Source organism: Balaenoptera physalus, assembly GCF_965194825.1.
Source record: "Balaenoptera physalus genome assembly, chromosome: 10".
Lineage (NCBI taxonomy): Eukaryota > Metazoa > Chordata > Mammalia > Artiodactyla > Balaenopteridae > Balaenoptera > Balaenoptera physalus.
Genome location: NC_138889.1, coordinates 24,086,015 through 24,097,967, shown reverse-complemented (window position 1 = coordinate 24,097,967; position 11,953 = coordinate 24,086,015). Strand labels below are relative to the sequence as shown.

Sequence of the window (11,953 nt, the reverse complement as noted above, 5' to 3'; positions counted from 1 at the left end):
GGGGAAGGAGTCTAAATGTTTAGCTTCAACAGGCATGTCACTTACAAGTCATAAATATCAGCAGCTCCTGTTTTCTTATACCTCATAAATTCAACCACATTTGGGGATCTAATGCTCTATAACTTGGTCGAAGACAAAAATTTAAAGTATATATCTAAGCTAGCTACAAGTATACACAAGAGGGAATTCCACGGCGGTCCAGTGGTTAAGACTCGGCACTCTCACTGCCGAGGGCCCGGGTTCGATCCCCGGTTGGAGAACTAAGATCGTACAAGCCGAGCAACACAGCCACCCCCCACCCCCCACCCCCCAAAAAATGAAAATAAAAAAAGATACACAAAAAACGAGTACTGCCGGTGGAGGGGTTGTGTGTGGGGGGAACTGACAGACCCTATGGCACCGAGTCTGTCCTCCCCTTAGGCGGTACCAGACTCCAACGAGGTCAAACGAGTCAAGTGCTCTTACATTTTGTTTCTCCATCGGACTTGCTTCTCCTGGGCATGCAAAGTTTGCAAACAGGTTTGGAGGACTTCTCTTTCTCTGCTATTTCCACTCTGTGCTCCTCACCACTTGTCTGGCTCCCGTTTTCTAGACATCCATCCACTTCCCGACTGAAAGCATGAGCTCCGTTCTCCAAGGACAAATCTGTATGTAAAAGGGATTTGACTTTAGCCAGGTAGCCCTCCTACAGCAGGAAAGGATAATTTAAGTAGCAGTGAATGTCAACAAGTGGCCATGAGAGAATAAGGAAACACATGCGCTTCCTTTATAACTATCAGGTAACAGGGAGAGGTGGGATGATCCTGCCTCCCTGGTCACAGTCAAGTTACATGGGAGGAAACGTTTTCTAGCCGCCGGGATGCTGACGACTGAACCTCTGATAATTCTTCTTTATGTCATTTGGTTTCCAAGTCACATAACTGATTCTTTATTTCTGTCTGCAGAAATTCAGGCAAGAGATTCCATTTCTCCTTCACGCATTCCTAAGGGAAGGATATAGGTTTAGAAGTCTCCACATTCCCAAGCTATGAACCAATGGACTAATACACAAATAGTTACACTGCCTGGTCACATAACAATGACTGAATGGCAGGCAATGCTGAGTCGGCCAAAAAGAAAACTAAATATTCACAAGACATGTTCCTGTTGTTTTCGTTAAGATCATATCACACCATCTCCAGAGTGGTGAACAATGGAAAGATTAAAGGTGAAACAGACACATAATAGCATACTAGAACAAACCTGATTTTGAAAAACAGTGTGACCAGGACAAATTATAATCCAGACTCGACAAATTATAATCCAGACTCGATGGTACGGAACCCAGACTGGGAAACTCGATGAGTTACCAAAAGCTAACCAATAATAGCCTATTAGTCCAGCACGTTAGACAAAAACATCCACGTTATCCTCAACTTCAGGGAAAAGAGAGCCAATTCCACTTAAATTTGTTTTTAGGAACTACATAGTGTCTGTCAAATGGTCACATTTGAGCATACATTTTGTTAAGGTGGAGATTACCTGACCTTTTCTGTTAAACTATCTCTTTCCAAATCTTTGAGCCTGGGGGAAGAAAAAGGGAAGAAACAAACACTTGTTTGGCAACATTGTCTACCTGTAAGAATACCACAGTGTAAAGAACTTTGGAAAGAAGTTTAACATGAATGTTAGAAAAAAATACAATGGCTTTTCCCTCCCCCAGTGTCGAGAATGCCCTAAGGTAATGCCTACACGTTAAGAAGTTATTTTCAATATGAATGAGGTCCCCCTTTTGGGGGGTGGTTTTCTGTTGGTGGTAAGAGATGGTATAGGAGCTCTAGAACAACATTTTTTCTTTTTTTTTTTTAAACGTTATTTTAAAGACACTGGGAAAGGGGAAGCAGGTCACACAGTTGGGTTCCTTCCCAAGCTAACTGACCTATAGGTGGTCTTCCTCCAGTTGGACCTGACAAGATTTCATAGAAGGGCATACAGAGGTTAGAAAGAGTGGACCAGGGTGACAGGATGCTGTGGGGAACAGCCAGCTAACATTCCCAAAGGCCAGGATGGGGTGGTGGCAGCATTCTGAGGAGGAATATACGAAAATGGAGGAGTCAAGGCATCTGGGGCAGCAGGGGGTGCCCACACACAAGCAAGAGAGATGAAGCTAGAAAAGTTGGCTGGCGCCTCACCCAAGAGCTCATCCTTGCAAACGTTTGTACCCAGTCATTCAGAAGTGCAGAACTGTCATGAGTTTAGCTGGAAAATCATGGCCTGATTTGGTTCTTGAAGATTAGTATCTTGCCTCTTTGGGGAGGAAGGCAGCGAAAAGAAGAAAGGAACAAAACCAGAAGACACCGAGGAAATGGGGAGGCTGCTGTTCCTGGCCTGGGCGCTGACTCTGGGCAGCTGGGTGCGAACAGGGCTAACCAGCTGGGCGAGCGTCCCTCAGCAGAGGGGCAGCACCCTGGGCAGGCGCTGGGCCTCCACCATCTATGGATCCTCCCCTCCAGCACCCAGGCTAGGTACTCAGTTACCAGCAGCCCAAAGGGCAGGAACAGAGCTCTGCCAGGCTGGCCTTCCCAGAGGGCACGTGTAAGCAGCACAGCCAGGAAGGTGAGCGACAGGCTTTGCTGGCTTGTCGGGAAGGAGGGCGACGTCTGGCTCGGCACGGCTGGAGTCAGCGCTAGCCTCCCCTCGGACACGGGCACTGGGCCCCCGGTCTCAGGCGCACACAGGCCTCCAAAGCCCTTCCCTCAGGATGGCGCTCAGACCCTCCACCCAGCCCACCCTCCCGCCCCAAACACCAGCAGGTCAAGCACCACTCAGAGAAGGGGGCCTTTAAAGGGCTTTAGAAAATCTTAGAATCCGGATATGGAAGCTACTATGTTTCACTTGTAGCTGAGAGCTCTGCTCCCAGAGCACAGGATGGCCGAGAGGGGGCGAGATGGGAGGGTCTCGCTGTGACCCCCAGGCACCGCTGACCTTTTCAGCCACATGCCTGCCTTCCTTGGAAATACATTTCATTAACAGCCAAACGGAACACCCTGAGAAACAGGAGGAATTCTTGGTTCGTTTCAACCCTTAGCAACAGTGAATTTTCACCACCGGGTATTTCGTCTGCTCTCTGCAATGCGCTGGAACTTGCCTTTGGGCTAAACGTGCCTCAGCTGTCCACGGCACCCGACACACTTGGCGACTCCTAATATAGGCCTCCTAATGTGCATGTGGTTAATACTGGCTGTTTTAATTTTAGCACATCGGAAAACATAAGGGGTATAAGTTCTAGTAGCATTAAAAACAAGAAAGAGTTAACCAATTCTAATAGTAGCTTTTCCTTTTTGACCACTTCCCAAAATTATAGTTCCCTTTTTCTGTCTAGCAGTTGTGGATGGTTCCTTCACCAATGGAGAAGTTATCCACTGGTACTGAGACAGAAATGATAAATATGCCATTTAAGTTACAGGTAATTTAGGAGGGTTTGATCTTCATTGGAAATTAAGATACTTTAAGTTAATCAAAGGTTTTCAATCTGCATTTCTGGGAACCTAAATTAAGGCATCACACAATATTTTCAAAAACAGAAAAGCCATTTCATTGGACTAAAAACTTAGTTTTAAGACGGCACAAAGCACCTTGATCATTTTCTTTCTTTTTTTTTTTTTAACTTTTTTTTTTTAAGTTATTTTAATCATTTTATTTATTTATTTTTGGCTGTGCTGGGTCCTCGCTTCTGTGCGAGGGCCCTCTCCAGCCGCGGCAAGCGGGGGCCACTCTTCATCGCGGCGCACGGGCCTCTCACCACCGCGGCCTCTCCCGCTGCGGAGCACAGGCTCCAGACACGCAGGCTCAGCAATTGTGGCTCAGGGGCCCGGCTGCTCCGCGGCATGTGGGGTCCTCCCAGACCAGGGCTCGAACCCGCCTCCCCTGCATTGGCAGGCAGACCCTCAACCACTGCGCCACCAGGGAAGCCCCCATTTTCTTTTAAGAAAGAAAGAAAAACGAGCCATTAAAGAGAAATTCTTCCGAGAGAACTAAAACATGCTATATACCTCTGACTTGGCACTCCTTCCATCTGGAGAACTTTTTGGATAACTGCTTTCATAACAGAATGATCTAAAGTAAAATAAATTGAAATTAGAGTAATTATTTCCCAGTGAGTGGTTATTTCCATTTAAAACCAAAAGCCAACTAATTATTGCTTTTCCCATAAAATTAAATATGAAATCTACATTATGTAATTATACACTTATTCCCCCCTTTGTGTATTCTAATTTCTTCCTCTAAAACCTAAGATGCCATCTTGCAGACTGCCCCCAGTGGCTACCATTTTGGCCGCAGCGAAGGCCAACTTTAAACATTTTGCATCTAAAGTGGCTTTGGATACCTTTGGATAGAAAGTACAGTCTGAGCACTGTCCAGACACTCAGATACCTAAAGCGCATCTAAGATAACAAACCAAAGTCCTGATATCCCCTCAAAAGCTGCTCCTCCCATCAGCCCCCTTTTTCTAAGTGATACCACCCAGTTGCACACATAATCATCAACGACTTGTCTCCTTGTTACTATTTCCTTCATACCCTACATCTAATCTATCTGCAAGCCCTGTTAGCTACACCCGCAAAACACAACCTGAATTCAACCACTTTTCACTTGCTCCAAACTTCCAACCTAAGCTAAGCCATAAACATCTCTTATTTGGACCACTGTGACAGTCTCCTAACTGGTCTCCCTGTTTCTCTTCTTTATCCCCCCAAGTCTATTCTCTATACCAAGTCATCTTATTCAGATACTATTTGGATCATGCCTTTTTCCAGTTCAAAACCCTCTACTCATTTAGAATAATCCACACCTTTACTCTGGCCTTCAAGACTTTACAAGATCAGGCCCCTGGCTAGCTCCTTGACCTCATGTCATACCACACTCTTCTTCACTCACTACTCTGACCATGTTGGCCTCCTTGCTTTTCCTTAAATACTCCACCCACCTACATGCCTGCATACTCATCGCCTCCTTGTCCTGGAGTGTGCTTACCCCAGATCTTCCATTGCTTGCTCCTCTCTTCATTCAGGTCTCCGTTCAAATGCCACTTCTCCAGTGAAGCTGTCCCCTGACAAACCTATCCAATGGAGTCCTACCTGCTCCCCCTCACTCTCCTTACATTAAGATATTTTTGCACTTCCTACTGTCTAAAATTATGTTACTTATCTGTTTACTCATTTCTATCTGAACCCCTTCACTAGAATGTAAGCTCCACGAGGGCAAGACTTTTGTCTGTCTGGTTCACTGCTTTATCCCTAGTGCCTGACCCCGTATCTGGCACACAGAAGCTATTAAAAAAATTACTTGTGAAACTGACAAATGAATAAAGTACTCCTTGCAAGAATTCAGAGGTTGCACAACAAGGAAATAATGCTCTTGGTGGAAGCAGGCTTAGTATCTAGGTTCACCTCTATTCAGAGTAGAGATAAGAACAATTTAAAGGTATAACTCACTTTAATTAGTACATTATCGGCTAAAAACATAAGGGAAGTGCAACATTAGAAAAGTACAGTTGACACTTGAACAACATGGGTTTGAACCTCGTGGGTCCACTGACACACGGATATTTTTCAATAAATATGTACTATCGTCCTACACGAGCCAAGGTTGGTTGAATCCACAGATGCGGAACCACTGACTATAAACTTATACTCAGATTTTCAGCTGCGTGGGGGGCGGCACCCCTAACTCCTAAGCTGTTCAAGGGCCAACTGTATACGATGAGGAAAGTGAAACACGTTAAGTTTTAAAAACTGTCAATACGTGAACAAACTCTTTTTGTTTTGCTATGTGTTACTCAATTTTTAAAAAAAAGTGACCACATACCAACAAGTGGATTTTTTTCTTATATCCAAAACGACCAGAGTTCTGTTGCTTTCAAGGGCCTTTAGTAAAGCCTTTGCTCCTTCACTGGTGAGGCCACACTGCTACAGGTCAAGTGCTTTCAATGAAAGACAAAAGGTCACTTGCGAAGTCCATACAGATTTAACATATAGACAACTCTCATTTTCTCACGTGTGGAAGAGTCCTGCACAAGACCAGCCATGGCAGGTTTGTAATTTTGGGTATGGAAAAAAATAGAAACGTATACGCACACACATAATGCATAATCCAATTTAAAAACCTCTTCTTGGAATGTTCATTGCAGCTCTATTTACAATAGCCAGGACATGGAAGCAACCTAAGTGTCCATCGACAGATGAATGGATAAAGAAGATGTGGCACATATATACAATGGAATATTACTCAGCCATAAAAGGAAATGAAACTGAGTTATTTGTAGTCAGGTGGATGGACCTAGAGTCTGTCATACACAGGGAAGTAAGTCAGAAAGAGAAAAAGAAATACCGTATGCTAACAGATATATACGGAATTAAAAAAAAAATGGTTATGAAGAACCTAGGGGCAGGACAGGAAGAAAGACACAGGTGTAGAGAATGGACTTGAGGACACGGGGAGGGGGAAGGGTAAGCTGGGACGAAGTGAGAGACTGGCATGGACATATATACACTACCAAATGTAAAACAGCTAGTGAGAAGCAGCAGCACAGCACAGGGAGATCAACTCGGTGCTTTGTGACCACCTAGAGGGGTGGGATAGGGAGGCTGGGAGGGAAATGCAAGAGGGAGGAGATATGGGGATATATGTAAATGTATAGCTGATTCACTATGTTACAAAGCTGAAACTAACACACCATTGTAAAGCAATTATACTCCAATAAAGATGTTAAAAACATTTTTTTAATAAAAAGTTTTAAAAATCCCATTTCTAATCTTCATTGACCTCCAACCTATCCTGTGACGTTAACATATCCCTGTACAAACCAAATAATTTTTTCCACTTAATAACCAATACTTTTAGTAAATATTCTTTTACTTTACTGTTTTCAGTCCTTTCTTGTATGAATATTTATTATATATGATATATATGCCTTAAAATAGTAATCTGATGAAATGAGATTTTATTTTAACATTTAGAAGGCAAGGCAAACATGCTGTCCACCTGAGGAATACCAAATTCCCTGTAGTACTGCCTGTAAATATGTCCAAATTTGTGATTGCTTATATAGGCAAAATATACAAATAATAGATTGAATTATCTATATGATTGAACAATTTGTGCTGTGATTTTTAAAAATCTGATCAATATAGCTATCACATATAATTATATAACATATTAAAAGTTTTCAATAAAATCATAGCAGTACCTTCCAACAAAGGTAGGATTTTTTCAGCTAGATAAATATTAAGAGATTTCCTAGTCCGAATTCAATTTCTGAATTATAATAGGATTGAAATGACTCACTGAGATTGACTTGTTTAAACAATCTTTTTACTTCTGGACCACTAATCTTTATCCTATACCACACAGCTAGCTGCTAAGGCTTCTATATATACTTCATTAACTGTACCATTGATATGGCTGATGTGTAAAAAAGTCAATTCATATAAAGTTCTGGTTAGTAATTTCTGGTTTTTATTTTACCACAAGACAATAATTTTAAACCAAATTTTTATTAGCAATGTATAATAATAATAGTGAAAATAATCAAATGGTAATATTAAATAGCAATAGCACGGTTTAACTACATATTGAGAAACTGGACAAATTACTTTTGGGTTTTAATTTTTTTCAATGCTGACCATGAAAAACATCTTAAAACTATCTCCAAAGCTATCTATCTGCTATTTAAACAAAATATTCTAAAAGAAAAAGTGCAATATTATTAAATATTATCAAATTAACTCACTGAGCCTTCTTTTAGAAATTTAAGAAAGGTTAGGAGGTTTAAGAAAAAAAAGAAAAGGATCCATATACAATTTAAATAGTTTACACTTTTATAAAATATGCCAAATATTTGACTCTCAAAAGAAAAGCTATGTATCATATTAATGTCCAGCTTAATGCCCCTTTTAAATCGAGAAAAGAAATTTAAGGAGTTTCCCCTTCTATATTTAAGGTATACATTTTCTTAACAACTGGAGAGCATTCAGAGCACAAATGTCATTCTTTCATTACAACAATAATGGGTTTAAATTCTCAGCTTATTTTAAGTACACAATTTTATCTGTGTAGTGTGTTTGCAATCACTGTAAACCTCTGTCTCAGGAGCTCTCTTTTCTGTATTAGAAAGTTTTCAATAGTATTGGCTTCTTTGAAGAGTCCATCTATCTCGTCAATATACGATGCATCTACTGCTGCTCTCTCACTAATGGGGAAAAAAAAGTTTTACATTAAACTAAATAGTAATAACATCTAAACACACTATCATAGTGATGTGTTCTATTATGCTATATTTGTTAGCTATTTCATTTAAATGGCTTTGTACATCAAAAAGCTTCATTAATTTACAAACACTGCTCAGTAAAAGTTAAATTAGTTCCACAAATATTTTTGACTACTCAAAGTCCCTTGACACAGCAGAATCTGTGTCTTACACATTATAATTCTAATATTAAACTATATACATTAACAGCCACACAAACCATTATTCAAATACAGTGACTGTCCAGTAGTTTTAAAAAACACCTTATAAAACATGATAGTCTCAGGCCAACAGAATATTTAAATTCAGCCTTCAAGTATATATTGATAATATTTAAATATTTCATAAATATATTTACTTTATCTTTAACATCACTCTATTATTATGGTTAACTTCACCAAATGGTATTTTTCTGAAAGTTTTTTCATAAAATTTTAAGTGTTTTATCATCTATTGATAATTAGAGAACAAAATATATCCAGCCTCGTTTCAGCTCTGAGAGTATCAAAACAAAAGATGTTTAGTGGAAAAGGTAGTCTTTGAAAATAAACAACTAATCTATTATAAGAAACTGAGGTAGAATAAAAAATTTCAAAATTATAATTACTAGGTAGGTTTTGTAGCCCCTGAACTAAACTTCCCATTATGGAGTTTCCAGAAGAAAACTTCTATGTGTAAAATAAAGACTCAAGAGAATATACTGTAAGTACTTGCCTTAAGATCTTTGCATATGTAGACAGCATTAGATTAATTTCCTTGCTCATATCTGTTCAAAAATAAATCACTAAGTTAACTATAATAAACTTTCCATATTATAATATCAATGTATAGAAATATAAGCACTTTATAGCTCACCATTCAAATCTTTCTCCAGGGCTTCATCTTTATAAAATAGTCCAGAGCTTTCAGAGAAAGAAGAATCTGATTTTCCAAAAGAGGACAGTTGTGGACTATCTGGCATTTGAGGCTAATAGAAGAAAGTAGAGAAAATAGGTAAATTGCTAGCAAGATGCTTAAGATATATACATTCTGTTAAAAAAAAAAAGCAAATAAAACATCTTTCAGAGAAAAGCAAACATGCTGGAAATTATATACTCTTGTGTCCTGGTTAGTTATTTGTAATTTTATTAACCAGCAAACTTTTAGGCCCAACTTTGTTCAACATAATAATTTTATTATGTGTTTAGACTTTGAAAATAGTATTAATCTCCTGATGAAAAAGTTTCCTGTATCTTGCGCCAGCAGATGTTTTCCATAGCAAAAGAGCAAAACTTTCATTTGGATAACAGCCATATGCTTGCAAATTTTTGCAAGATAACATAATCTTTAAGGGAACAAATAATGTTCTAAATGTAAACAGATCAATTGGTGGGGTAGTAGTGAAGAAGGGCAGGATACAGTGCTCTTTTTCAAAAATATCAGCAAGTATAGTACCTAGGTATCCTACTTAGGTATCAAAATAATTATGTAAAGTCTTATGTATCATAAAGGCATGAACCCACTTCTGTCTCTAGATCACAAATTACCACAAAGAAACCTCCCAATAGTTTCCTGGAGGCCTATACTTAGTGAAAAGGCAGCTGGAGTCAACAGAGTTCCTGCTGGGACAATCCCAGCTCTGGGAATATGAAGACATTAAATTCCATTTATCAGTCGAATTATCTTAAATGGAAAAAATTTGAGAAGTATATAAAATAAAAGAGTAAGGCTCCACAAGCACAAAGATTACCTCCAACTCTCTTGGTCTCTTGCAATTTCTAGTATCAGGTTTTACAAGGTGACTGGCCATCATATTCTGGAGGCAAGAGCTGCAAAGTTTAGAGCAATGTCAATTTTAGGTACAAACTCATGCTGCTGCTGTCTTGAATCCTTCCCTTTCTTTCCACTCCTCCTGCCACTGTTAGTTTGGGCTCTCATTATTTGTCACTTACCTAACCTACTCAAATTCTCCCTTCTCTGTTTCATTCTACCAACTGCTGTTTGGGCAGTCTTTCAAAACTCTGATTACTGCATTCCCTTAACTCAAAAAACCTTCCCTTGACCATTCATTGCTCCAGAATAAGTTCAAATTCTATAGTAGAGCATCCAAAGTCCTACATCACCTGGGCCAGCCTACCATCCCCATGATTTTCTTCTACTCCCTCTATATACAGTCAGCCAAGCCTGTCTCTTTGGCACTTTCTGCCTTGTCTCAGGATTCATTCAAGATTTTTCTGCCTTCACAAAATCTTAATGTTAAAACAAATCTTACAGTTCATCTAATTCAATCTCAATTTTACAGATGTGAAAACAGAGGCAGAGATAGATAGTTGATCAAATTCAAACATGTAAAATTGGGCCAGACTAGAACCAAGATCTCTTCTAGTCTAAAAGAGACTTCTGTTTCCACTGTCCTATCTTACCTTCATACGGCATCAAATTTTACTTTTAAATTACTTTCCCATAAATTCTTAAGATAATTTTCCTGGGAGTCTGAAAGATTAAGTTTAAACCTGAACAATGTTGAAACCTAGAATGGTATAGTCTCTACACCCTAACGGATGAGGATCTCTGTCTACACTCAAGTTATCATTTGCTTTGCTTGCTTTTTGAGAAACTATGCTGACCTGGAAAACTGTAATGAATCTGTCTGCTTAGTCATGTATAATATTCATATATATGACAGAAAGGCAGCAACAACAATCAAGATGGCTGTTTAGTAAATTCCATATAGCGCTTCTACATTCCTGTCAGTACCTTTCTAGTATATAAATTTAAGCGCTATAACGGTAATACCTAGAAAATACTACACATGCACAGTAGTTCTCCCTCTGCCTTGGGAAGTTTGAGAATGTTTCAGAGAAGCGACCACGAGAGCGGTTCTCGTCTCCCTTCCTCTTTTTTCTTCCCTTTTCCTTTTACACCTCTTCTCGCCTCTCTCAAAGTAAAAGAACATGCATGTATGTCAAGTCAAAATCTAATTAGGTAATTCTGCTTCTGTAAAAACAGATTAATTTTTCTGTCAGAGTTTAGGCCCTCAGCTGAATCAAGGCCTGGTCTAGAGGCTGGGCCTCCACCTGTGACAAATACCATTCACAGCCACTGACCCCGGCTGTGCAATCTGAGGCGTTGGTGCCTTCGTCATTACCAAGCACTACCGCCAGGCCTTGTGCAACCGTTTTCTCCTCACCTTCTCTTTCCTCCCACCGCCATCTCGGCCTCCTAGACCATCCCACCCATCTTGCTTCTCACTTCCCGCCGCGCCCCTCCTTTCCTCCCCACTAGCGTTTCAGCCCCACCAGAGACCCTGCGGGTAAGCGTCCACCCTCTCTCACTGCCTTGCTTCACACCCTGTCAGACTCTCATGGGCGCTCATCCGCGCAGCCCCACCCCAGGAGCAGTCTATGGCTCGGCGGCGTCGGGAGCTTCCTCGTCAGCCAAAGCACGGGAACGAGAAGGCCCGGCGTGCGCGCGAGTGCGCAGGCTCGGGGAGGCGGCTTTCCCAGCGTGCAGCGCGCAGATTACGTGAGGCGCCTGCCCCGCCTCCCGCGCTGCCGAGGAGAGGGGGATTTTTCCCGCCTTGTCTCGCGCTTTGGAGTCTCCGTGAAACAGAACTCGCCACCTCCGAGTGAGTGTCTGGGGAAGAAGGGAGAGATCTGAGACTGGTTTCTCAAGAAAGACCAAGGA

At 40.8% G+C, this 11,953-nt stretch overlaps 1 protein-coding gene across 3 annotated transcripts; it reads right to left on the bottom strand.

The window, feature by feature from the left end:
• Positions 1 to 748: 748 nt before the first annotated feature.
• On the bottom strand, positions 749 to 11,753 carry TEX12 (testis expressed 12). Of its 3 annotated transcripts, none has more exons than XM_082409541.1 (8): positions 11,617 to 11,753; positions 10,017 to 10,095; positions 9,143 to 9,254; positions 8,998 to 9,053; positions 5,354 to 8,226; positions 4,032 to 4,095; positions 1,527 to 1,563; positions 749 to 983 (listed from the first exon to the last, which is right to left on the bottom strand). In XM_082409541.1, exons 1-5 carry the CDS (start codon positions 11,640 to 11,642, stop codon positions 8,086 to 8,088), a joined length of 414 nt encoding a protein of 137 aa, XP_082265667.1. In that variant the 5' UTR covers positions 11,643 to 11,753; the 3' UTR covers positions 749 to 983; positions 1,527 to 1,563; positions 4,032 to 4,095; positions 5,354 to 8,085. The 3 variants fall into 3 exon arrangements, with proteins under 3 accessions (XP_082265667.1, XP_082265668.1, XP_082265666.1); XM_082409542.1 differs by having other exon boundaries at positions 11,657 to 11,724; XM_082409540.1 differs by having other exon boundaries at positions 11,602 to 11,711.
• Between the last annotated feature and the right edge of the window lie 200 nt (positions 11,754 to 11,953).

Coding starts and splice junctions, on each gene's coding strand:
- TEX12 (XM_082409540.1), bottom strand. CDS start 11,642: ATGAGCGCCCATGAGAGTCTGACAGGGTGTGAAGCAAGGCA. Junction 10,096..11,601: donor ACAGGGTGTGAAGCAAGGCA/GTGAGAGAGGGT, acceptor TAAACTTTGCAG/CTCTTGCCTCCAGAATATGA. Junction 8,227..8,997: donor ATGCAAAGATCTTAAGGCAA/GTACTTACAGTA, acceptor CCCATTAGTGAG/AGAGCAGCAGTAGATGCATC.